Genomic DNA, 28,000 nt, shown 5'->3' with positions numbered 1-28,000 from the left:
AATGAAATATTTTGTCTAGGGTTTGCAAATTCCGCAGGCAGTGCCGTGTAATATATTATTTTAAGTAACAAGTAGTATATAATGTATTTTATTTTGAATTGTACGTACGTGTAACGTTATGTTACATTTGAAAAGCTTGCTTCTTGTTTACTGATTTTTTTATTTATTTTAAAACGAATTGATAAATACATGATACTATTTTAAAGGAGTAATTTCCGATCTATATTTTGATATTAGTTATGATCAAATTTTCTATTTTTCTATCTGATTCGTTTCAATTCGTTAAGCGATATATATAATAAAAATATAATAGTTTCGATCATTTTTGTATGAACTTAATTCTCCAGAAATGACAATATCATATTTATTAGAGCTAACGCTACTGTATAAACTAGTCTTGGATATATATTATTTCTGTTGCAGTTTCATGTAGTTCATTAACTGACCGATGCATTTGACCAAACTTTCCCACACATTCGGATAGAGTCCGCTAGTGTATTACAGCATTTTTTTACGATGTCGGTATTTCAGATCAGTAGACAGAAAATTCCCATTGCATAAAACGTTTGTGTTCAAGGTCTTCCAACTTTGAAACTTCAAATGGAAGGATTTGCCAGAAGTTTCGTTTCTGTAAGAATATATAGTCTGTGATGCTGATTTTAAGTACAACGAGCGCGTACCGTGTCACGTGGGCAAGTGCGAGAGCAGCGCAATAGTCGGGGGAAACCTAGGCGCCCTGGTGGCGGTCTTTGGGGCAGCCATATTTCCTCTCGTGGGTTCCCGGTGCACGAAGTTGGTGATTTGCTGACAATTTTTGGGATGCGACCTGCAAAGTTCTTTTCGCACGTATTCTCCACTCGTAAATAGGTGTGATCGGCGTCCGATCATGGCCAAGGGAAATAACAATCCGAGCGGAAGACGGTCGACGTCGCGCAACGCGAAACCCTACGACGCAAACAATGTGAGTAGCCTCTCATGAGTTTCATCTTGCGACAGAAACGAAATTGTTTCAAATCCAACATTCTTTCCGTTTTACCATTCAAACTAAAGCCACTAACGAATTTACCACACGAAATAGACTATGTTTGGACACCTCTGCTCTTAAAATGCATTCTCGTCTAACTTCTACGATGTCACGGTTATGCGAGTCCACTCTTGATAACCTCAATCTTTCTCTATACACCTATTGAATGCACTTACAACGTCTAACCTTGAAGCGGGATTCTCTCTTCGGAGAAAAGTCTTTAAGAATTTCTTGACATTACTCTTGAACCTTGTTAACCGAAAACTAAATTGGTATTGAAACATTCGTTGAACGATCGTTCATTTAAAAGATATACCTAATAAATTTTAAATATATTTTTTTGCATAAGTTATTTCGAATTATTTAAATGAGATTATACGTTGTTTCGTATTGCAAAAATATTTATTACCAATGTTTTAATGTCGAGTCTGTAAAAGTTCATGGTTAAGTCTCAGTTGGAAATAGCTGAATATAATTTGAATAGTAAAGATTTCAATAAGAATATTAATTAAGAAATAAATATTAAATAGTTTATTTTTATTCCTAATTTGAATTGTTTAATTGAAAGCATTTAAGACTTTTTTATTGTCACATTGTAACATTGAAAATATATATCATTGATATATTTTAACATTGAGAGATAAGATTACGTCGTAACTTGAATCTCACTTTTAAACAGATTAAATTTGGTTTATATAGTAATAGCATATGGTAATTTTGATTATTTAATCTATTACTATTGAATGTTTTATTTTAATAACACATAAGTTCCTGACATGGTTTTTATGTCATTTGTAAGTAATGTAGTTTAAGTTAGAAAATATGTAGAAACTAATTTAAGCATTATTGATTGAGAATAAAAATTAATTTTGTGCAATAATTTTTATGATGTTTTTCATGTACTTTAAAATTGTATGAGTATCATTTCAGAATAATTAATTTGTTTCACAGTATAGAAATTCAATGTTATTTAAAATTATTGTAATGAAATTTTCTTGAAAAATTGAGAAATCAGTTTTGCATAAAATTGTGCAATACTGTGTAATTATTTTCACAGATTTTTTTTTGAAAAATGGTAATAAATGCTTAATTCAATTTTGTCAGAATTACATTATTTACAGAAATTAATTTCAGATTAAATAAGAAAATGTGTTTTCATGTCATGAACATTTGTGTTTTTGCTCATAATTATTTAGTAAAACTTTTCATTGATACATTAGATTATAACTATTTAATTTTTATGTATAATTCAATTGTATCTGTTAGATTTATTTTATTTTGTATGATAACATACTTTAACAGATGTAGATAAAAGATCGATTATGTTATTCTTTTATAGTCATTTGTAAAAAAGGTAGCAACAAAGGTAACAGATTTGATACCACAAAGATCATGGATTAGTAAGTGGTTCAATTCTTCTCAAAATGAAGATGATATATTAGACGATACTGAGAACCGTGAAGAGATAGAGTCCGAAGAAGATATTCAGAAACCTCCACCTTTGAAACGACCATGTATTCGTATGGATGTCACTCATCCACCCGGTACCTTTACAATTCAACCAAGAACTAAAGCTCCGCTAAATCAAGCCAGTCCTTCTAAGCAACAATATTCGGTTCATAATGTAACGGTAAATATAATTTTTTATGAACAATAACCATGATAAAGTAATTTTCTTAATTTTATAATAATTTCTTGCAGTCTGAAGATTTTTCTGAACCTGCGATGGCTGGACCAAGTGGGGTTAACTGTTTAGTATCTTCCACACCTGCAACGCAACCGGATATTAGAAATATAGTCCCTCAGAGACCTGAGTTACATTCATTAGTTACTGCCACAAATAACGGAACCACAAATGGTATTGATGATAATTCAGAATCCAGTGAGAGCACCAGTGGTTGTAGCTCTCTTATTCCACAAACAATTAGGCAAGAGGCTACATCGAATGTACCTTATAGCTCTCCATTTTCCAATAGAAAAAGATTTAATAATGAAAAACTAACTTTTAGTAAGTAATACTTTTCTTTGGTGGATCTTAATAAAAAAAATATATATTTATTAAAAATTGTTTAATCAATATATATTTTAACATAAATATTTTCCTTTTTATTCTAGCCAATCATACACCATCTCCAAGGTCTTTGTTTTTAGATAGTAATCGATATACTATGAGTAGTCGCAGACCAAGTTTTAACGCGTCAGTTATGACAAACACGCCGGATCGTGCTTCTCCGCTGTCATCTCCATTTTACAGTGGAAATATTACTTTTGGTGGAGCAAATGCAGCTGGTCTTTACAAGCAAGGTCGCAATTTGTTCATTAGTTCCAACGAGGTATATTCAATTGAATGTTATTACTACTTAATTAAAATTTAGTTAAATATTATTACTAATAACTATTTCGCGTGCTTCAACTATTAAAAAATGACTTCTTTTTATAGGTTCAACTTAAAGTTCCAAGAAGAACAAGCGTTGAAGTAAAACCATCTAACGCAACTGGGGTTGATTCATCTGGCATGAGTCAAACTGCTAAGAAAATATTAGAAGCCCTAGAACATTTCTCATCGCCGATAACGGACGCTAAGAAAATTCCTCTGAATACATCGATGAGCGCAAAAAGAGCTAGAGAGGAGACATCACCAACGGTCAAAGTTGGGCTGCGTCATTTAACGCGTCAATTAACTGTACCGACCGTGCCCGACATATTAAAATTGAGACGGCGTCAGAAATTACAGGACACTACACTTGCAGCTAGAAAAATTGTTTCGGCTCGGAGCGAACCACCACCTCCACAAGAATACCATCTCAGGTAAATATTTACTTAAATTGTGTAAGTTTTGTGAAGGTATTCATTTTTGCAATTATATATTTAAAAAAAATACTGTCGTTTTAGAACACAAGATGATGAAGATTCAAAACATCAAGGAAAACTTAAAGTTAAAATGACAAATCTTGACGAAGAAGAAACAGTTCAACCAGTCAATTTACCAAGTATACCTTTGCCAATATCTTCTTTACCAAATTTCAACTTTACGCCATCAGGTAACTCAAAATCGGTAGATAAAAATTTCGCAACCAAGGAAGAAACCTTTACATTCGCAAGTCCTATCAAAATAACAAATGTCACAAATAGTCTGAAGTCTATCAATAACTTCACGTTCAGCAGTCCTATAAGTGCTGATAACCAAACAATTGAAAAGTCTAACAATTCGAGTTTACCTACAAAGAGAAGTAATGCTAAATCTGCTACATCATCTAGTAATTGTGTGCCGTCTGTAACGCAGAATTTTGTCTGGTCTGGCTCATCTACAGCGCCCAGACCAAAAGACAAATCAAAAAGCACAGAGAAATTTATTCCTACTGTTTCGAGTGAATTAAAATCAGGAAGTGTCATGGATATTTTCAATTCTAAATCTACTAGAATTGAACCTGAAAAAGCAAATAATATAAAACCCCAATCGGAAGATAAGGGAAAAGAGGATAAATCCGTAAGTTCAAAATCTGGTGTACTGCAAGATAGTTCAACCATGTGGGAATGTTCCGAATGTTTAGTTAAAAACAACAATTTTGAAACCCAGTGCTTTGCTTGTAAAGCTGCGAAACCGTGTCTTAAAAATAACAAAACGTGTGAACTACCATCAACATCTTCCAATGCTAGCGAAACAAAGACTACGGCTGTCAACGACCATTTCGGATCTCAGTTTAAACTTTCAAGTAATCAATGGGAATGCCCATCCTGTTACTTAAGAAATAAGCACACAGATAATAGATGTCCTGCGTGTAATGCACAAAAACCAGATTCTGAACCAAGCGCAGGAAAAATACCAAACTCTAACAAAAATAACGTCAAAGACTCAGAAAAATTTGAAGGAAGCTCCGATTGTGTGTTAAATAATTCTGCAAATTCAACTGAGCACACTTCTTGCAATGTATCTAAATCAAGTCTGTTAAAATCTAGTGCTAAAAATGATGAAAACATCGCTGATGATTCAAATTCATTAAACAATCAAAAGACTAACACATCGATCAATACACCATTAAATAATTTAGCTGTTAATAAAAATGAAATTATGGATAAATTCAAGCCAAGTAAAGATACTTGGGAATGTCCTTGTTGCATGGTTCGAAATGCTGCTTCGGTGGATACTTGTCCATGCTGCAATACAGCCAAACCCAGCATTGGAGTACCAACTAAAGTTCCTGCGCCATTGGTTGCAAACGGATTTGGAGATAAATTTAAGAAACCAGAAGGTGCATGGAATTGTGACACTTGTATGTTACAAAATGAGGCAAAAGTTACCGAATGTGTTTGTTGCGGTGGTTTGAAGCCTGGGACAAAGAAAGTAGACAATTCTATTACAAACACGAGTTCCAATTTACAGTTTAGTTTCGGAATTCCAGCAACTACCGGCGACTTCAAATTTGGAATAGATAAAACTGATCAACAAAAGACTGATAACGCAAGTAGTTTTAAAGTGGTAGGTTTAAATTCTGCGGGTTCAACCAATCAAGATGGTCAGTTTACGTTTGGCATTCAGAAAGAAGATAAAAAATCAACAAGTGAAATATCAAAACCTGAAAACACTACTTCAACAGTAGCAAATTGTTTTGGATTCCAAACAGATGCGAAATCTAGTGAAAAGATTGACGCAAAACAGGATTCAGAGAAAAAAGATAAAAAACCAGTATCCACATTCTCATTCGGTATACCGAAAACTGAAAGTACTGTAGCTAGTGATAAACCATCTGTCACTATACCACCTTCTACAACACTACCGTCTACGTTTACATTTGGTGTCTCAAAATCTGAAACTAAAGAAACAGATAAAGATAAAGGAAAAGAGAAACAGGATTCGTTATTTGGAAATACAGTAACACAGGTTTCAAAATCAAGCACAGAAATTATTGATTCTTCGACTGCTATTAAAGCTAATACATTAACTACAATTTCTCAGAATATTTCACAGGAAATTAAACCAACTGCTGTCTTCACATTTGGTGTTCCAAGCACTACGGCTGTAATCAGTAATAGTATCTCTACAAGTATAGTGACAAGTCTTCCATCTAGTACTCAATCTTCCTTTGCATTTTCTGATACTAAACCAGTGCAAACATCTATACCCACTTTTGGTCAAATAGCAACATCAATACCTGCTTCTACTTCATCTAATACCTTCACTTTTGGTGACAACAAAACTACAGACAAAGGTTTACCACCTAAATCGTTCAGTGCGTTATCAAACGATTCATCTGGAAGTTCAATATTTTCTAATGTTTCAACTACTCCGTCATTATTTGGCAATACAGATGCAAAGACTATACCATCATTTGGTACTGAAGAAAAGAAACAACCCACTTTTGGTGCGAGTGCAAGTAAGCCATCTGCTTTCGCGATACCAGACAATAAAATACCAACATTTGGAACCACAGAGAGTAAACCTTCGATTTTTGGGACATCTGATACAAAATTACCCGTATTTGGGAATGCAGATAACAAAACAACGCCATTGTTTAATACAAATCCGCAAGCTCCAGCAGCAACACCTGCACCAACATTTAATGCATCGTCACCTACTCCAGCTCTTTTCGGTACATTTGCTACACCCCCTGTGTTTGGTAGTAATACTTCCACGACATTCAACAATGATTCAAAGCCTAATATATTTGGATCTAATTCAAAGCAAGGTGAAACTAATACACCAAGTTCGAATTTGTTTACATTCAACTCTACTCCCGCTCAACCAGTAGCACAACCAGGAACTGGCTTCAACTTTTCTGCAAATACTAACCCGGACAATTCAGCTCAGAAACCACTATTCACATTTGGCAGTAGTACAACGTCGCCACAAGGTAGCAATGTATTTGGAAGTACATTCAACAAGCCTGCTGCAAATACTTCTGGTCTCGCATTTGACACACCTAAACCGAAAATACCAACATTTGGTCAGTCCGCTGTTTCGAACCCAATCTTTGGAGTACCTCAGTCCACAACTCAAAATCAACCGTCGTCATCATTTATACCTAATTCGAATGCAGGATTTAATTTTGGATCTGCAGCACCTGCCACATCTTCAGGAGGTTTCAATTTTGGTGCAGTTGTAAGTGGAAGATATCTTTCATTTTTTTTCTTGATAGACTTAATATTGTTCTGCTATTAAATGAATGGATTAAACAATTAAATCTACACAGAGCAAAATTATTTTAAAAGTTATTAAAATGTATATATAGTTTTTTTAATTTTTCAATATCTATACAATATACAAAATTTATATACTATATTACATTCATATATTTTGTAGGCATCTACGCCTGCATCATCTACAGGATTTAATTTCAATCCTCCTGGTACTACTCCAACATTTGATCCCAACACTCCGCCGTCATTTAATTTCACTGGTGGAAATGCACCTGTCATGTTCAGGTAGATAGAAAACAGAAATACTTTTTAATCGAATTAAAAACCATCGGAAGTATTTATGTAAATTTTATATGGTCTTTTCCAGTGGTACGCCTCAAGCAGTAACGCAAAGGAAAATTAAGAAAGCTTTCAGAAGAGTGCGGTAGAAAGCAAATAATGTATAACTCTAATTGCGTATACACTTGGCTGCATTTTTACATCTATTTTATGCAACTGTATATGCGAGAATATAGTTTCCAATGTGTATGCTAAAAGTTACAGTATGGTACAATGAAAAATATCACATAACGACTGGTCACATTAACGTGGGTGGTATACCAAGCACTTTATGTAATATATGTAAGTCTGCCAATGGGATATGCTTGTGTGCAACCACTTGTGTTCTGCAGGATCTGTAAATTATAAATTATTTAAATTATACAATAATAACGAATGAATACTTGACACGTTGGCATGAAGCCACTTTTACGAATAAAGCAGAATGGTAGTGTAAGAGCATTACCAATACCCTATCCAATTGAGACACTATGAATATTATATATATATATTTACTGATGTGACATGAAAAGAACAAAAGGAAACTACTATACTGGAACAGAGCACCTCGATAAAGAAACTTAATGAACACTGAGTGTGTGCACTTATCGAGGATAATCATAAGGTAAGTATAAGTCGTTCACAGCTCGTGACATTTCTCATAATTGAATGCATTAGTTAACAAGATTGCGTTCTTTTTCGTGTAATGAGAAAATTCGTTTTCGTTTATTTTTCTTTTTTTTGGAATAAGAAAATGTTGCAGAAAATGGAATAAATTTTATACATAATATAAAAAATATAAAATATAAAAAATATCTGAAGAAATTTATTGCATTATTCATTCATTTTCTGTTCTCTCTTTTATAATTTTTTATCTGTTACACGAGTGTTGTGAATCGACCGAATATCAATGAAGTCCCACTGCATCTAGACATTAATTATAGTTTAATTAGGATTTTTTCATGGGTAGTTCTACAATCCTTGTAGCGCTGTTCTAAGAAAAAGTTGTGTATCATACACGGAAAATGGCATTCGGATAGTACAAACTCAACGATTATTGAACGACTCGCATCGAGTAGTCGAAAAATTGTATATTTTTTTTATATATTGAATGAATTAACCATATAAGTGAAAAACTGAATGCCATTTTAATAGAATTAAACATACACTAATGTTGCGTGTTTTATCGTAGCGTGAGTGGGTAAAAAAGCGGATCGTGAAGTGCGCTGAATGGAAATAAATTATTACGGGACTTCTAAAGGGTTACGCTTCTTCTTTTTGATTTTTTTGATTTTGTTAACGAACCGAACGTGTCTTTGATTCTCATTTTATGAGGATGTATCACTCTATGCTCCCATGAAACTTGGAATATTGGAGTAGAAATAATAGGGTATTAAAGAGAAATTATGGTAGATTATCGAAAAAAAAGAAAAAAAAATTAAAAGAATAAAAATATTTTAAAAAGTTCTCAATGAGAAATAATGTTATTTGTAACCCTTTTATTTTTAGTTCATGACGTTTGTTTTCGGGTAGATGCTTATAATTCTTTTTTATAACGTGTTTACACACTAACGATTTTACAAGATCAAAGAATCGCATATTCTTTTACAACGAGTGCAATTTTACCGAGAGTGATATTAGCTTCTGTAAATGTAATTAGAATTACATTTACACAACTACAATCGTTGTAGCAATCAATGTAGCAGACGTCCTTTTTAGAAGTCCCTAAAAACAGAAAGTAGTTAGTCGACGCGTCAACGATTATTGAATTAACATTGAATCGTACACGTCTTATTTAAGATTAGGATAGTTATCTGTAATGTTGGCTTAAAATTGACAGTAGCCAAGAATAACTCGGCACAAGACCCACCTTCTGCCATAGTAGATGCGTACATATTTAAAAAAAAGAAAAGAAAAGAAGAAAACTGTTACATATTGTTACACTGTACGTTGTGTAGTCTTTACATTGTAGATTTTAAGGCATTTTTAGTTTCTGCGTACATTATTGAAAAACAACAGTAAGAAATTCAAACAAGTCTTGATTTCCTGTTGATAATTTACAAGTCACATGTTTTGCAAACACCCTTCGTAGCTTGTGTTTAATATGCTACAATAGTGTTACGCAGATCACATAAAAAACGTGTATATCTATTTCTTTGTATAATTAAAGTTATTACTTTCGTCGATAAAACCTTAAATTGAGATCTATGTCGATTCTGTAATTGAAGTTAAATAGTTGTAACGTTTTTTAATGTTATTCTTTGTACAAACAAATGGATTTTATCTACGAAGGGTTCTTCTACACTTAGGTCTCATTGTAGAAACTGAAAAAATTGTAACATTGTATAAATAATTATCAGCTGAAATACTAGCCAATGATAAAGTGAGGCTGCGCTGAGATATGTCTACGCTGCTGTCTTACACCGTGAACATTCTCTGTCAAGGCTGTGTCGTCCGTTTGTCTACCCCTAGACAAATTTCCAAATTACATGAATATATCAAATGCTGACCTAAAGGGATTAGCACCTTTGTATTAAATCTCGTATATGGCCTTAAAAAAAGATACATACTGAGCGTATGACGTAGATGTATTAACAATTGTAAAAAGAATTGTATTGGAATTGTTTTGTAGCAGTTTGTACTCTCCGTTGCAATATGTTTACAGAAATATTTGGAAAACATTGCATTAAAATTGTTCAACAATAGATACGTAACATCTCATGACTTCTGGAATGCTTGTTTGTCTTTTTAATGTACAGAAATTGCTATAACCGACACAAAATTATCGTTCTCAAATGAAACATTTTATTATTTGCTTCACAAAAGTTCTTGACTGCATAGTATGAACAATATAAATTCCATTCTAAATTTATGTTCACGAAAATGACAATTATGAAGAATATTAGATAATGTATTTACACCCAAAGATCCTGTAAGTTATGAGGTGTTCAAAAGCGAGTCAAATGTTCTGAGGCCTTATATTATAATCTTAGTCCATGAAAATTTACTATACTGAATTCACATGGATATCCGTAACAATTCTATTGAGAATGTGCAGTGAGAGAGAACAGTATTCGTACACCATTTTCGACACGTTTATTTTCTATTGTTAATAACAGTTTCCAGTATAATATAATATTCAGTTTAAGATTATTTTCAAAGTGTTTTTAAAAATATGTTTTATTATTATTATATTAATTATATTATAAGTTAAAATTTCTATCACTAACTGAAAGGAAGAGACAATTGTGTACGTATCCTTTCTTCTCGTACTACATTAATCGGTGATTTCTGATAATGTTCACAATATGAGAGAATTTATGTTATAAAATAAGTCCAATGACTGACTCTGTAATTAAATACAATGTACGTGAGAGAATGTTCACTGTATGCTTCAGGTGCTTATGGGAATGTTAACAGCATTCCCATGACATGGTGTAACATTAAGTAACCTTGTGTAATGGGAGTATCGGTGTTTCTCAACCCGATGAACCACTCGCACGATTCCAGTAATCTTTATTCGCACAAACGAAGCAAGAAAATGATATACGCTTAATCTGATAATCGAACGTTCTTTCAGGGACAAGAGGTTGTAAGTGTTTTATTTAAGAAAGTACGGCCACTGCTGTTTATTTGTAGCCCCCAAAAACACGTAAATAATGAGACGAACGAGTCGACGGGGTGGAAATAATGAATATATATCAAACTAGGAATGGAAATCTATGTAATAATGTAATTATAGCGAACGGAAACCTCGATAGCCTCATATTGTATAATTTATTAAATAATATACGACGTTGCTTAAACGGCGGTAAATAGTTTTGTGATGACGAGGGCTATTGAGCTCTGGGCGTTGAGAAACACCGTAAATAGGATTATACAACATTCACGTTAACATTATTACCATTATTCTGAATACTATCCTCTGTACCCCATAATACTTATATTATACGATACTAGGATACATGAAACTATCGATTTGAGAACAATGTTTAATTTTTGGGTTTACAATTTTATTTCGTAGCTAATAAAGTAACAAGTTTAGGAGGGCATTTAGATGATAATAATAATAGTAATGCGAATCAAGGAGTTTCATCGACAGTACAATTATTATAAAATTTAATTGCACTTTGAATTCTCTGAAAATAGTGAAATGAATAATAAATATTAAACTAAATAAAAACCCTTTGGTTCGCATTCAGAAAGTAAACTCGAACTCTTCGATCGAATGTATTTGTTTTACGATTACGTTTTCACGTTGTCTTTTTACTTCTTATAAGTGTCGAGCTCACTCCTTAACAGTTCCTCAAAGAAATAATACGAAGTAAGAAATCCATACTATATTCTACTGTAATGTTCGTGGATTTTGTTCGTGGCTAATCCATATATGTGGTACATCGTTCTACGTGCTATTAAAAATATTTTATTTTAAACGATCAATTAAACCGATCATTCTTTTAGTATCTCAAACGTAATTAGAGTGAGTTTTATTTCGTATCTCTAAGGACGTCGTTCAAAATACGCGATGGATGAGGGCTTTTATTCAGCATGAAACACAAGTCCTCAGTTAATTATGAATTATAAATTCCACTTCATTGTTAAAGCTCGCAACATCTACTGCGAAAACTATGTATTTGATTTTCGCTTACAACAGCTATACAATAATACAACGTAATTTTCTTATGTTGCACAGCTGTACGAGGAGTTATGCAAAAAAATAAAGATTATCTATGATTATAATATACCAAAGTGTTTGATTTATTCATTCGAGTTGACACGTTCTGTACAGATTATTTCCATTCATAATAACGTTAATATTCGGATCAAAAACATTTAGAGTTAATAGCGTACATTGAATTGAAATTAATTATAAATCTCTAAAGTTATTTACAAATTTTATACAGATATGTAAAGCATGTTTTTTCATTTCAATGTTTGTTTCTATCTGTAACGCAAGATGAAACACATTACATATATGAAGATGCCTATGCAAATGAGAAACAATATTCTTTTGAACAGCTTATGGGAGTTAGGTGTGTGACAATGACGGTAAAGAACTGAATTAAAACTTCTGGCACGAATTTTATTCCGAGATTTACAACAAAAATGTTTTCAACTAGTTGAAATGCCGCTTAATCCTGGGATATGAAACATTGACACGTATATAACATAGGTAATACAAGTCGATGTGGACAATTCAATAGTTTGCAATGAACTGATAGAATAGATTCATTTTTCTATTTACTTAGTGTTGTGTCTGCGTGTTGGATAGGCCTTCTGTGCTTCCCAGAGAGGTGGGTTTTCCTCATTGGTAGCAGGACTTGGCTGATTAATGGAACAGCCAACCCTCTCTGGATAGCCCATACTCCATTACTATTTTATCACTTCTATCATGATATTATAATTTAGGTACAATCTTAATTATTCAATATTAATGAGAATATTAATAATTATGTTTTATTTTTTTGCATGAATTAATTATAGATCGTAATTATAATTACTTTATAAAGTTTCCTTACACTAAGAATCATCAGACATGAAGGAATTTTGGGATTTTAGTTCCTCCAGTGTTTGAATTTGTTGACGGAGAAATAATATCCTAGAATACCAAAGAAGAATAGTTTATCGTCTTAAATTTTATAAAACAAAAGAGCAGACTGGTTGATTACTTGACAAACTAATAATCTACCTAAAATAAGCGAAACGATACTCACCTTTGTTCCTGCAGCGTTGCCTGAATTTCTGTCAGCCTCACTATCGATCGTGCCGTTTTTAATTCTGCCGACACTCTTGTACACTGCAAACTCCCCATTGTGTGTGCTTCTTCGCTAAGTTTCTGTGCCTGTAAGTCACAGTTGCAAAAGACACTTTTCGTAATATCATTCGCGCGAGTACATGATAGAATGGATTTAATGCTTTCAGGACAACAATCTATTTACCTGTTTTTCAAGGATATCAGCAGGAAAGGCACGCACATGTTGCGTCAAATCTTCCCGATAGTGATTAGCAAGTGATGGTGTTAAAGAAGGTGTTAAGGGAGGCTGTACTCTAGACAATGCCTGTAAACCTGTATTACTTAAATTTCCAAGGGAACCTAGTGTGCTAAGACTTTGCAACGAGCTTAAACCTTGTACTCCAGTATTCGTCCCACCAGGACTTGTTACTGTGAAAAAGAAATAAGGACATAGATATACTAGATGAAACACATTTCTTTGGCAAGTACTGAGTAGTGTCATAAATAAATTTAGTTATTGACATTGAAAGTTTACTGAATCTTAATTTAAATAATAGCAATAAAAATATTCAGATTCCATCGCAATTCATGGCAAGGAGGCAAAACAAAAAAGAAAGAAAACAAGGTATGGAGGGGGGAGGAAAGTTAGAAAGAGTAAAGGAATTTAACTTTTTATAGTCCAGTAGTATACATGGTATACTAACAAATTGTAAGATTCAGCACAGTTTTGATGATCAAAATTAAGTTCTGAATGGAAAGAAAAAATTACTGTCATTAACAATCTTACTCATTTAATTTTATAAATATAAACAAAATTTTAAAACAGAAAGCATTTCATTAATCTTTTCTAACAATGTTCAGTAGAAAAATTTGTTTTTGTATCTTAAGAATTTTTTTCTATAAAAAATGAAATATTCAGATGTTAAATTTACGAAAACACAGAGAAACTGTTAAAAGCAAACATATTTATTTGAGCGGGTATAAGGAAGATAATATAGGAAATTTAAGAATGAATTCACATGAAAGGTTAGGGTATATAGTATTACAGAAAGCAGGAAAGAAAAATAATTTGGAATAAGGAAGAGGAATATGAACGTCAACGAGAAAATTAGAAAATGTAAGAAAAAAAGAAATAAATAAAATGTATAAAGAGATTTAGATAGTTGTTAAATATAAAAGAAAGGGAAGAATATCTAAAAAGAAATTGATATTAACAAGAAAGTAGAAATAAGAAAAATTCGGAAGATAAATACAATTTATATACAAAACATGTGAAATATGCAGAATGTTCAACTATATAAAATAAATATTTTTAAAATATTTAATTCATAAATATTTTAAAAGATGATCATATAAGTCAAAATAAAATATGATTTTTATTTCATTTTCAAATTATTAATGATCACTAAGTTCTCTAAATTACGACGATCCACCAATAGCAACACACTTGAAGTGAACAATGCAAGCATAAACGGTGATGCGTTGTGTGAAACGTATGACTTTTCGCGTCGCTATTAGTAGTAGATTTTAATGGTTAGAAAGTTAAAAAATGAAGCCAAAGTCACATTTTCGTCACTCTTATTTTTCGTCTTATTTTGGCTTATACAATTATCATCAAAATATCTATAAAACAGTTGAATTTTCTATATGCAACAAATAAGACATACCTGAAAAGGGGTGAAGACAAGGAGAGTCATAGTTCAAAGGGTGATAAATATTTTCTGAGATATTATAGGAAGTGTGATTAGCATAAAAGATAATGGAACCATTGGAATATTCGATGCAGGTCTAGAAAAATAAGTAGAAAAATATAGGAAAAAGCTGATAGAAAAAGAAATAATTAAGTATAGACGTTGGGATTAAAAACAAGGGAACACGGCAAAGACTGAAAGCAATGAGAGAATAAATGCGCGTGTTGATAAGAAAATATGATACAAGTAATGCAAATGTATATCACATGTACGTATGTACGTATGTATTTCTGTATCATGTTTCTGTTCCTTGTTCAAACGTATAAATAAATAAATAAATTGGTACTACTAACGCTAATTATTCAAAATGTGTAACACATTGTAAAGTATTCTAAAATGATAATGTAGACAAGATCAACAAAAATTTCTTATGACTAAACCTAATAGTATAAATTTGTCGTATGTTGTTGACGTACATTTTCGAGCGTCAATGCAGTCCTGGGTCTCCGAATGTGTGGGAGTAGGTGGTCCCTCGCTTGTAACGATACCGCTTGTATCAACTTTAAGCGGCACCATTACATCATTTCCACTATTATTCCGGTCTCCACTTGTCGACTGCTAAAAAGACCACGTACACAAAAAATGTTGATACCTATGTTACATTATAATTAATAAAGTTGTACCGCTATTATTATTGTTACTGAATATTATATATCTACTTAAGAGTTGACTTCACATGCCGGCGTGAACGTCGCTAACGTAGCTAATATATAATACAATATTAAAATAAATCAACATTAATAAGTAAATTATTTAACAAATTATTATTTACCCACAATTAGTAATCTGAAGTCAGAAAACTAGACACGTGACAAAAGAATGCACTTCAATATATTTTTTGCAAACACTATTATTGCCACGATCTATGACTGAACATATAGAATCATGTCCCTACGTGAATGGTTAAACGATCCAAACGATTGTTATAAACATTTTTCACATATTGAATGCAAAAAATTTTTTCATCAATGATGAAAGAAATAAATTAGAAATAGTGATCTTTACCAGAATAAATATTAATATAAAATGAGTTTATTTACAAAATGTAGAATAAGAAAATACACTAAACAAAAAAGCATTGAAAAAGGTTCTGAAAATTTTTATACTTTTTTTCCGTTCAGAGTACTAAAAGTTCTCTAATACTTGCAAATATAACTGGTTATATAATCTTTTTTCCTCATTTTCACATTATGGAGAACAATACACCATTTGCAATTTAGTAAAAAGAAAAACACATTTATTATTTCCCTACTATTTTCCCTTGTTAATACGTATATAAATCATTTATTTACGTATAGCCACAGATAATAATTATATAATTTTTAAAATAAAAAGGGTAAAATTCATATCAGGCCATTGCTTAAAAAATCAAATGCGATTCTCTAATGACATGACTATATTGTTAATTACCTGTCGAGATAACAAGATGGCAGCTGTTTGAAGTGTTTGCAGTGCCTTTTGTGGTGTAATATCAGGCTGTTCCTTGTTGCCTGTGATTTGAGATAATAATCTCGGTAGATTTGCTAATGAAACCGGTGGTCCTGGAGCATTGCTATTCCCTTGCTGCTGTTGCGTTGGCGAATTCAGTTTTCCAGGAGTTTGTGGTGTAGATGGGGGGTGTGATGTTAATCGAGGTAACGCTGTAACCATTCATCAACTCATCGTCACATTTGATCTTTCAATACTAGAGTGCGAATCTTTACACATTTATAATATACAGTATGCTCGTACTTAAAGATAACAAACCATTACTTTTTATATTTTGGATTTGAATTTGTATTCAAATGCATTAACCACAAATAGATGAATAAAAGATAATGTAGTTTTGTTTCAAATATGAAACTTGACTGTCATACCTCTCAAATAAATAATATTACAAATTATTTACCTCTCTCAAAGAGTGTGCCCTATCATAGAAATATTTTCTGATACTCACATGGTTTACTATCTTCAAACATAGATGTACTGTATATATTAGAATTTCATTGCTCAGTAAAATTTAACAATATGCCCTTTTACAAGAGAAAGGAATTTAAATTTTCATATAAGCTCTATTATTCTTTATTAATGAATTTATAAAAATGCGAATTTGTATAAATCGCTTGAACTTGAACATACCAGTGGCCAACAAAACAGGGCCTTGAGGCAGTGGATCGTGAGTACAAGATGTCAAGGGTTCGGAGGTCGGTGTAGAATCACCTGGTGAAATGTCCATATCCTGGGCTTGACGCTCCACTCCTGCATCCTCTCTACATTGTTCCCGATCTCTTTCTCGTTCCCGTTCTCTCTCCCGTTCTTTTTCTCTTTCTCTTTCCCTAACTGAAACTTCTTCTCTACTGCTACCACCGCCGCTTCCACTGCACGAACTCCAGTACTCTCGTTTGTCAGATTGACGCGACGATTTACCATCTCGCACACTGCTACTGCTATTCGACCGCGAGTTGGAATGTTTATCGTGACCTGAAAGTAAAAAGAATCGAAGACCAATATTTCATGAACTGAACAACAATATTTTTTCTATATCATGATAGTTTCTAAGAATTAGAAAAGTTCGAAACTTGTATATATAAATTTAATTAAATTACTTTACCGGTTAGTTAATAAATTTAAGAATAAAGTACCTTTGTGGTGTATTGTATAGGAAATAAAGCAAAGTTATCTGTAATTTTTATAGTACAAAGTTTAGATTCTAAGAGGTCATAAGTTTCCGAAAAAAATAATGTAATTAATGATGTGTTAACTAATTTGTTCAACAAAGATTTACTTGTTAAACCTTTGCGATCGAATGCCACCGTAGTGACGACTTCGAGTTCTAATATCTGAAATTGAAAGCTAATGTTTAAGATTTCGATGCATCATTCATTTCTTTATGAAGTTAAATTTTAAAAGTTTGTGACATTCTCGTCCGCAAAGAGTTAATAGATTTACTAAATTGCGATGTCAGTATTTTAGTCCACTATTAAAGATTTTTAAAAGTATAAATTCATGTACACATATTTTTATGCGCATGCGACAGCAAATGTCATAAAAGAATTTGTACATTTCCTTCGTTATTATTTTGAACAGCGTGTATGTTTTATTAATATATTATCGTTAATTAACATTAGTATTAGTATAATATTGTTTTTATCGGGTTGAGAATTATTTAGTGAAATAATATTGTTAAACGTACTTGACCTAGAAGAATAATCATTGGACTGACGCTGTCGATTATCTGTTCGACTGATCCATTCCCGTGGTTTTTCCCACTGAGAGACTTCCGTTTTACAGTTGTAATAATACTTCTTGCCCGAAGAACTCATATGCTCAGACCAATCACCGAACCTGGCCGAACGTTCCATTGTACCTCCTCGTTCATCACCGCGTTTGTCCTAAACAGACTGTTCTAAAATGTCCGGAAACGATTGAGTGGATAGAAAAAAATATTTATTTGAATTCCAAAACTTGTGTCGTAAAGTTGAAATTACATTTGCCCATTTTGTTGATCTCCTGTTTACCTATCAAATTTCCCATTCTTGGAAATCTCTTAACATTCAGAGAGAATACGCACCGCACACTTTTTAAGTATAAAGTACTGTATTCTGCATTAAGTACAATATTGATAAAATCACGTACTAATAAATAATCATGAAACTTCATCAGAAAATTTTAATTAAATTTTTTCAATTTTAGTAAATATACAAGGTGTTTTATAATGTGTGGAATGAATTCAGATGAAAAGACAAATATATTAAATTAACACGCATGAAATGATTTGAAGATGTTATCTTTTCTTACAGCAAATTTTCAAAATATATCTCTTTTTGCATAATAACAAATTTATTAAAAAACTATGCAATGTTATTTTTGTATATTTAATCATAACTTGTAATATTCTGTCTTTTAATACCTTAAAAAAGCATGAAATCCCGTAGATGTAAGAATAAACATATCACAGCAGAAGAGACGAGTTTCTTAACCTTTTTATAAGTAAAAGGAGAATGAATTAATGCCAATTGCATTTCAATATTTATTGAAAATCATACTAATGGAACATGAAAAATTAGTTTTCTTTTGTAAACAGTATTTACAAATAAGAAGAATCACTGTTTAGTTATAGTTTGATGTAGAACACAGTATAAAGCATAAATACCGCATTTTCAATTATTTGTAATAAAATTTCTACCTTATCGCTCTGGCATATACACTGTCTTGGTATCAATCATCGCGGAATATTACAAAAAATTAAACCCATAAACAATTTTTTCAATTCGTAAAACATCTCACATACGGCTTCTGCAACAATACCGTCGTTGGCACTTTTCGCAAGTGTTGCTAATAACAAATATATCGTTGTTCAGCATTAAAAGGATCAAATAATTCTTTTTGTCGGTACAGTTTATTTTTCTATGTATACATAACAAAATAGTAATAGAATAATAATTTGAAATAAAGAAGTAGGCCAAGATAGATGCTCTATTGTTAGGAAGATTGTTCTTCTATAGAATTATCTAAAACGCCTTTCTTTTATAGTATAAAAAGAGCTTATGACTAAAATGTCAAACTTCATCAGAGACATGTACGTAGAAACTTCTTACATCGCTTCAATACATAGAATCAACTATTCAAAAATGCCCCACATATTTTTAAACACCTTGCGTTTAATATTTAAGAATATTTTTGGATTTCATAAATACTTTATCTTCCCATTAATGTTATTAATGTATATTAAAAGATACTTTGTACTGACCTGACAGGAATTATGAGATGGTTTCCTCTGAGATGAAGACTCTCTTGACGAATTTGATGATAACTTTATAGGATGTAAAATCTGTAAGCACGAAGAATATTTTTAATAATATATCATGAATAATGCAAAAGCCATTAAAAAATATTATACATAACCCTAGGTAAAATATTCCAAAGTCCACAAATATGAGAAAATTTTCAAATTAATATTAGTTATGATATTTACTATATAAATTTTTATATGAATAAAGTTGAAATACATATAAAAAAGAAAATGTAAAAGTTAAATGATACTAAAATCAAATATAATTCAAGTATTTATATATTTATATGTAAAGTAAATAACAACTATGTCTACTCTTATAGATCGCAGACTTTTAGATATGCTACTAGCATAGATATAATAAAGATTAACGAAATTATGATTTAGTGCAATATATTTGAAGCATATAATCAGTATTTCATGCAAGTGCAACATATTGCATTTTCTAAATAATTAAATATAAAAAAAACTGACATGTATCAAAATTAAATGGTTAATTGAGATGCAATTTTTCACTCTCTATAAAAAGTATTAAAGTAATTATATTTTAAAACTACTGATTCATAATTCATTTCAATTTTATGCTTCTATAAGAATTCTACATACTAAAAAATATCATTTGATATTTACACTATAAACAAATTTTGAATTATCTTCTTTCGTATTCGGGATACCTTTTCATTCCTTTTCTCGTGTTATTAAGAATTAAGTTACGTCTCTTTCAGTAATTTGTGATTTTTGTTTAAATATTTGGTAAATATTTAAATATTATTTCTAGGTCTATGGTTTTCCAAATAGTATTTAATAATAGTTTAGTATTTTAGTATTCAGTAAATAAAAGAATACTGGTTTTATTATAGATTATAGAACAAACTGGAAATGGAATACGGCAAATAATTCTTAGAACTCTATCCTCTTCAATGTTTATGATATGATCCTAGATCTGTAATCACTAAACTAGCATCCTTATATATCATCTTTAATTTTCAATTATCACATTTTTTTACAGTTGTAAGAATACAGTTGTAATTCTGGATGAACTAGACTTGGTTCAGCTTTCAAATAATTGCTGATCAAAAGTTCAAATTTTCAAATGTAAAACTTGCACAGAAATAACAGGTTAAAATGCAATGAGAAATACATCTTTCTCACGCATGATTCATTATTAATTTTCGTTAATTAGGAGGTACATTGTAATGCAATTTTTAGTAGAACCATCATTAAAAATTATAAAAACGACTTCTTAGTACAAGATTATACGTAATTCCATTATAAGCGATGCCTTGAAGATAATTTTTAATAATTAATAATTCTGCAATTAATGTAGAATCTGCTAGGTAGCCTTACTAATGAGCTTACTATGACTCTTCGAATAGGAATTGCTTCCAATATATACTAGTACTATATGACTTTCGTTTACAAAATAAACCGTATTTTCCATAAATTTTTAAACACATGTGCATATCAAAATAATTAAAGGAACTTAAAATTGAAACAATTTTTTCAAAAATGAATACTTTAACACTTTTTTGTAGACGGTGGAATATCATATTGATTAGTATATACAAAAACACAGGATTCTAATTAACAAGTTGACTGCTAGATCAACACTCGTAAAAATCTCATACAATAGAAATAATTTTCTTAACAAAATTAAAAACTGAAATGTGACAATTTATCACACTTATTCCAAGTTACAGAGAAAATTTAGTTTTAAAAGTATTCTGAGTTTCCATGACATGGCAGTCAAAATGTTAAAGATACAATTACACATTTCAGATGCACCTATACATAAAAATACATAAAGCTAATTTCAGAATACGCTCTATTCCAAGCTATTTAATTTTACCTCAAAACACTTTTTTTGCATCCTTAATCATTTGAAAGAAACAGATCTTATCTCACTATGTGGGACATTCTGTACATTCCAATACTCAAACTTTCAACCATTAGTAACACATGTTTAAATTGTATTTATGAAAAGAATGTTCATTTGGGGATAATGAAATTTAATACTATTCAATGTCTTACCTCTCCACTACTCCTATCGTGGTTGGTCCTGTGTTCTGAATCTCTGCTCTCACGGCTTCTCTTGTCTTTTGGGGATCGTGCACAATCTACACATATGCAAGCAAGCATGTTACAGCTGAAAATGTTAAGACACAACCCTGTTTTTATACTGAAGGAAGGAAATTTAAAATTCTCAAAACAAAAATTAAGTCGTACAGCCTATTTTGCAATAACGCAGTTTTTTAAAGAGAGTTCTTGAAAATTCTATGAGAAAAACAGATGATACTATATTGTTTTCAGAATGTTCATTTTGTATTTTGTACATTCTGATTTTCCATCACATAAATTTCTTATTTCTGTATCAACAAGGTTTAATCTATGAAAACATTTTGAAAATAAAATTAAATATAATTCTAGAAAATATGAATTTTATAATGACTAGTATATAGTTTGTAAATAATTATTTGTACAATATAATAACTTAATTACAATGTTATTTATATATACAGTCCAGAACAAAAAGATAACATATCTTTAAAAAATATATATATTTTATTTTGTGAATAATTTTGGACAGGCATGTATAATTACTCGTGTCTATAAAATTCTGTGAATGTAAATGTAAATATTGTGATTCACAAGCAAGACAGATAGTCACAGTCCTCAAATCTATGCTTCTCAGTTGTGTAGAAACTGTATAATAGTAAACATTCAATGTAAATCATAATTAATACAGTGTGAAATTATATCTTTTAGTGTATTCTGTCAAAAGTAAACGTTAATTTATTAAAAATGCGACATAGAAAGAAACTGAGCAAGTATGGGATACATACTGTATTAAAATTATAAAGAAAATGTTACTCGGTAGCACAATAGCACAGTAGCAGTATCATATTCTCACATGACTGCGAGGCAAACTGCTAAAATGTTGGAATAAACACTAATGTGAAGAACATGAGACGTATTTTACAAAACTGTAAACACATAATACAGAGAAAATTATCAAACAAATTTCAATTAAAAGAGGAACATAGAACGTTTACAGTTTGCAGAAAAGTATATCTATATTAGGAAAAAACATTCCAATATTAATGTAGAAAATTTATACCAGTCCAAATATTGCTCACTATTTTCATTGAACTTTTCTGAACACGAAGTATGAAGTCTTCTATAATTTAGTTAAAATATCTACATTTCAATTTTAGATTAGATACTTTTATTATTCTTTAGGAGAAATATTATTACGTTTTAGCAAAAATGACTGTACAATTGTGAAGTAAGAATTATATTTGCTAAATTTATATATATGTATATTATATACACATATACATTGAGTTAAATACATAAAATACATTGATAAATATATAAAGTAATATATGTACATAGAGTTTCATTTTAGTTTCTCCAAACAGATATCTCAAAAAATATAGAAGATTTAGAAAAACATTTTCAATAAAACATTGCAGAATATTATAACAAAACATGCACATTTATGAAATATATTACTTTACATTTATTAATGTATTTAATATATTTTACTGTTCATATTTGTTGTTTATTAAACTTATGTGATGTTAATTAATTTGAAATGAATATGGGAGTTAATTACCAGAATACTTGTCCCTAGAGGAGGATAACTTATAGTCTCTATTTTCTCTCTCCTTCTTATATAGGGGCTTGGATGTGTAGCTTCGAGGACTGTCTCTATCCGTTCCCATGCCCATACCCAAGCCCGTTGCTGGACTGTAAGAGTTGCCATTTGGGGAATCCCGCATACGTGCTTCGTAACGACTATCTGACGACGTCGTCGATGAGGAGTAACCACCCTTAGAACTGCTGTACTTTGCGTTCTGTAAATAGACAAATCAAGAATTATTTACAATTGCTTTCAATGATTCAAACTAACATGAAAAATGATAATCCTTTAGATTACGAGCAAAATTATATCTAACACTATGCAAATGACATTTATCTAAACACAAAAATATACTTGGAATCAATGATGAAGTAAGTTAATAAACCTAACAGGATTATGAAAAAAGAGTTTAAATTCAATAGTCAAAAGAAACAATGATTGTGTCCTCCTTAAATAACACAGACATTAAAAAAAGCTTTTGTTTATGATTCCTCTGAGTTTATTGCCCTGGTATATTGTTCCCTCCATACATAATTATGCATAAAGCTGTTTCTGGGCTTAATTCTTTAATATATTGTTATCTTCATCTATATTATATTGGTATATTAATGTCTTTTAAATAATTACTATTTAAATGTATAATTATTTTTTAGAAACAATACGAAAATAATAAATTTTAAAGCTAGTATATAAATCGAAGTTAAATACATAAAGTACAATGAATTCCTGTTATAATTATAACTTTTATAAGCAAATTACTACGTGCAAAATATCTGAAAACACATTCACATAACAGTTCCAATGTACTGTTAGTAATCGACATAATACAAAGGAATGAATTATTGATTTTCTGAAAGTGAGGTTATGTTTACAAGAATAAGAGGGATTTTTATTCCTCGTGTAAAAGAACTATTTCATGCGACCTTATTATTTTTATCAATATCCATTATAAATAATATACTGAAAAATAAACAGTTAGTTTTCATTATTGACAATAATTAATTGAATGGATTCATTAAATATTAACTCAATTGGCAGTTCTACTTTTTTTGCTTACATATGCATGTTCAATTGTTATTTCTTTTATTTCTCCTTTTAAATTTCATTTTAAATTTGTTTTATGTAATATTCCAAGATATTTTATTGTATTGAAAAGTGCTGTATATTTCTTTGTTTACTTTAGTCTATGGAGACTTGATAGTATGAAAGGATTCTTTAAATAACTAAATTAAATCAAAATAAAGACAATTATATTTTGTTGCTGCTAATAATTTCTTTTTGTAAAATAAAAAGAATTCATTAATTTTGTTATATATATGTATATAATTTTATTGTATAAAATATAAAATAAAAACAAAATAAAATACGAATAACTTCTTTACAAATAATTTTAGTTGTAAACATTAAATAAATATGTATCGTTGAACATTTATATAATACTTTATGCTTATAACTCAGTCTTTATAGTTTCAGGAATAAAGAAACATATAACAATTAAATATAATTGTACATTTGTAATAATATAATTTCCCTTTAATATAAGAATTCATGAATTATTTACAAAAAAAAAAATATAGTACTTCTTTCATAATATTTAGTATTTACAAGTTGTATTACTCAGTCCATGCAAAGTAATTATGCTAATAACATTATCGGAACATTAATTTATCGTCTACTTAAAAAAAAAGAGAATTGTTTCTAATATGTAATGTACTTCTGATTTCAGTTTCATTAATTATGAAAATGAAGAATATATTTCTCTGAGATAATCGAAGAAAATAAATTACAACAATTTTATTTTCTAATGAAAAAGGAGAAAGAGTGTCTGTAAATTTACAATGAAAACATGCAATGCAAATAAAGCAACATGCTAAAATACTATACTATTTCAATTGCTCAGGCAATTAAAACATACATCCATTTAAATTAGATATATTTTAATGTGAATAATTAGCATCAAAAGTTTATAACATTACTATAAACTGTAGATGCTAAAGAAAAATTAAATAAAATGAAAACAGTATAATTAACGTAAAATGAAAACTAAAAAGAATCCATTAATAAGATATCAATTATTACTGATATACAAAAACAGAGCTAAAAGAATTATTTGACTTCGCAAAGTTTAACAATTTTAACACTTCTTATAATAATGTAAAATAAATGTTTATGAACCAGTATGTGCTTTATAAATCAATGATAATCTAAGAAAAAGGTTTATCTAAGTGGTCTTCAAATTACATGATGCTTAAGTAGTTTTTCCTATATTATAAAATCTAAAGCCCTATTATTTTCAATTGTAATGCATGATGCAAAGTACATTTAGTAAGTTTATGAACTACAAATTATTTTCATTCTGAATTTCAACTAAATGGTATTTAAAACATAATTTCTCAGTTCACATCTTATTCCAGTTTTATTTTCATAATTACAAGATTCACAATCCAAAACTGCAAACAGAATACTTCATTAAATAACTTGTAATTGAAGATTAAAAAAGAATAGTTGAATTTAATACTATAATCTCCGTCATTGAAAACAATAATACTATCCCTGGTAAACAATAAATGATCCAACAAAATAAACATTCATTATAAAAATATTTGCACGGAGGGCACAGAAAATGATTGATAGTAATAAAAATAGAATGAAATAGTTATATTTATATAAACAAACTATTAATACTAAAATCATAAAATATTTAATAACCTTCAAATATTAAAAATTTTTCATTGAATTCTATTGTCATCTTCTTTGTTAGAAGTATTAAAAATGTTCTAGCACTTTGTCATGTTGCTTACATAGTTCCTTTCTCATTTTCACATTCTAACGAATGATACAATAATTTTTGTTCGATAAAGGGACAATGACATTTATTATTTTGTTATTATTTTCTTTAAAAATTATGAATTCTTCTATTTCCGTGTATAATATAAACATAAGCAAAAATGTGGTACATATAAATATAAATATATGCATGTATATATACACATATATATACATGTATATATGCGTATGTATACATATATACATGGTATATTTTTTGTAAGAACGATACTATTTTCCGTTTTTGATATGTATGTAAAGAATTCCTGTAACAATCACGACAACAACTCTGATTCGACATTTTCTGCCAAAGGTAGCACTTGAAATCCATTTATCTCAAAATTTACCTAGCTCTGGTGCAATCGGACCATAGACGAAATTACCCCCCTCCGAATACCCCCGACACATCAATTGCTAGAATGATATTTACCTGATAGGGATGGGCCTGGTGCTTTTCGAAGTACCTGAAATCAGAGAAAGCGAAAAATGAATAAGACTGCAGCGAGAAAGGCGAGTGAAATTTTCATCAGGGAAAATCTCTGCCGCGAATGGCGGGTAGCAGTGATGTCGAACGGGTCGAATGGACGGAGTTCGGGTGGATGAGAGGTTGGTTGTGTCAGGATTGGATATTTGACGGCGGTACCCTACCCATCGCTGATCCGTTGCGGTTTCCTCGCATGCATTACCATCAATGCCGGTGTCTGTGGGAAATTCGCGGCCTCGGATGTTCCCTTTTCGGTCGGTCAATGTCATAAAAACAACATTAACGCTTATTTAACAGTCAACTTCTCTTTCTACCCGGACGCCATGTCACATACGTGATCGGCCGCTGCCGGTGTCAGCGTAGTCGAACGGTTCCCACCACGTCTGCGCTTCGGTGTGCAACTTCTTTCCACAGGAACGTACATACTAAGTTTGGAGCCACTGAAATATCATGATAGAATCGCGAAGCATCTGGCCGTAACATATAACCCCATCTACAGCAATCGCACTTAACCATAGGCAAATGTTAATGCGAGTACACGCCGAAAGATGTCCCGCTTTCATCTTTATCTGTGAAACAATTTTTTACGGAATAAACGTATTTGGCTAATTTTACATTTCACTCGTATTTAATAATTAACAAATTTCAATTCTTCTAGTGTTCCAAATTTTAATAGACAATTGTTGTAGATTTTCGTGCGTTACACAGAAATGTGAAAATTATTTTTCTCTATTACGCGCAATTTTTAAGAAAGTTAGTTCCAAAGAAAAGTGTACTTCTCAAACTTAAGAATTATTGTTAAGACCACTATTGATAATATTTATACGATATAGAACAAATAATATTGATTGCTGTTCATTCAAGTGATGCTTTAACAAGAAATCATCCTATTGATAACTATTAATCTTTCTTTTTATTTTTGTTAATCTAAATTTTTTATTTACGCAGTAATTTCAATATTTCAGGTCTATAATATAAAACGATTATGCAAGAGAAATGCAAGTTTTATCGCGAATATTTGATATGTTATCGTTATAACCCGACTTGGCATGAAAATCACAAAGTTATATTATGCGAAAATAGCAACAAAACAATTATTTAAACGCAATGAAACAAGGAAAAGTTATTAATATATTATTATATGTACATACATTTTATATAATTATTATATATAATATAAATATATTATTATATATAAAGTTACTAATATATTATTTTGTAATAATTATATATTTTTTTGTAATAATTCATATTATGCTTTGTAAATGAATTCTTGTCACATATTCGATTCTGATACATGGAATTTGCTAA

At 30.5% G+C, this 28,000-nt stretch overlaps 2 protein-coding genes and 1 long non-coding RNA gene across 8 annotated transcripts; 1 reads left to right on the top strand and 2 right to left on the bottom strand.

The window, feature by feature from the left end:
* Positions 1-1,182, bottom strand: LOC116426623 (uncharacterized). Its single transcript, XR_004234949.2, has 3 exons — positions 1,037-1,182; positions 681-945; positions 1-628 (listed from the first exon to the last, which is right to left on the bottom strand). It is a non-coding gene; the product is annotated as an uncharacterized LOC116426623 (long non-coding RNA).
* On the top strand, positions 817-12,226 carry LOC116426621 (nuclear pore complex protein Nup153). Of its 2 annotated transcripts, none has more exons than XM_031975819.2 (8): positions 817-961; positions 2,364-2,654; positions 2,726-3,032; positions 3,176-3,357; positions 3,465-3,832; positions 3,917-7,121; positions 7,323-7,444; positions 7,527-12,226. In XM_031975819.2, the coding sequence occupies exons 1-8, from the start codon at positions 887-889 to the stop codon at positions 7,585-7,587; spliced, it is 4,611 nt and encodes a 1,536-aa protein (XP_031831679.1). In that variant the 5' UTR covers positions 817-886; the 3' UTR covers positions 7,588-12,226. The 2 variants fall into 2 exon arrangements, with proteins under 2 accessions (XP_031831679.1, XP_031831678.1); XM_031975818.2 differs by having other exon boundaries at positions 3,140-3,357.
* Positions 12,054-27,063, bottom strand: wcy (WW domain-containing adapter protein with coiled-coil wacky). Of its 5 annotated transcripts, none has more exons than XM_031975820.2 (12): positions 26,854-27,063; positions 26,636-26,669; positions 23,353-23,593; positions 21,765-21,850; positions 19,692-19,772; positions 18,135-18,333; positions 17,081-17,422; positions 16,373-16,602; positions 15,379-15,520; positions 13,417-13,640; positions 13,192-13,319; positions 12,054-13,076 (listed from the first exon to the last, which is right to left on the bottom strand). In XM_031975820.2, the coding sequence occupies exons 1-12, from the start codon at positions 26,892-26,894 to the stop codon at positions 12,998-13,000; spliced, it is 1,827 nt and encodes a 608-aa protein (XP_031831680.1). In that variant the 5' UTR covers positions 26,895-27,063; the 3' UTR covers positions 12,054-12,997. The 5 variants fall into 5 exon arrangements, with proteins under 5 accessions (XP_031831680.1, XP_031831681.1, XP_031831682.1 ...); XM_031975821.2 differs by having other exon boundaries at positions 15,379-15,517; XM_031975822.2 differs by having other exon boundaries at positions 26,892-27,025.
* Between the last annotated feature and the right edge of the window lie 937 nt (positions 27,064-28,000).

This window comes from Nomia melanderi, chromosome 8 (genome assembly GCF_051020985.1).
Source record: "Nomia melanderi isolate GNS246 chromosome 8, iyNomMela1, whole genome shotgun sequence".
Classification (NCBI taxonomy): domain Eukaryota; kingdom Metazoa; phylum Arthropoda; class Insecta; order Hymenoptera; family Halictidae; genus Nomia; species Nomia melanderi.
The sequence above is the reverse complement of the archived record's forward strand: the minus strand, read 5'-3'. Positions and strand labels throughout refer to the sequence as shown.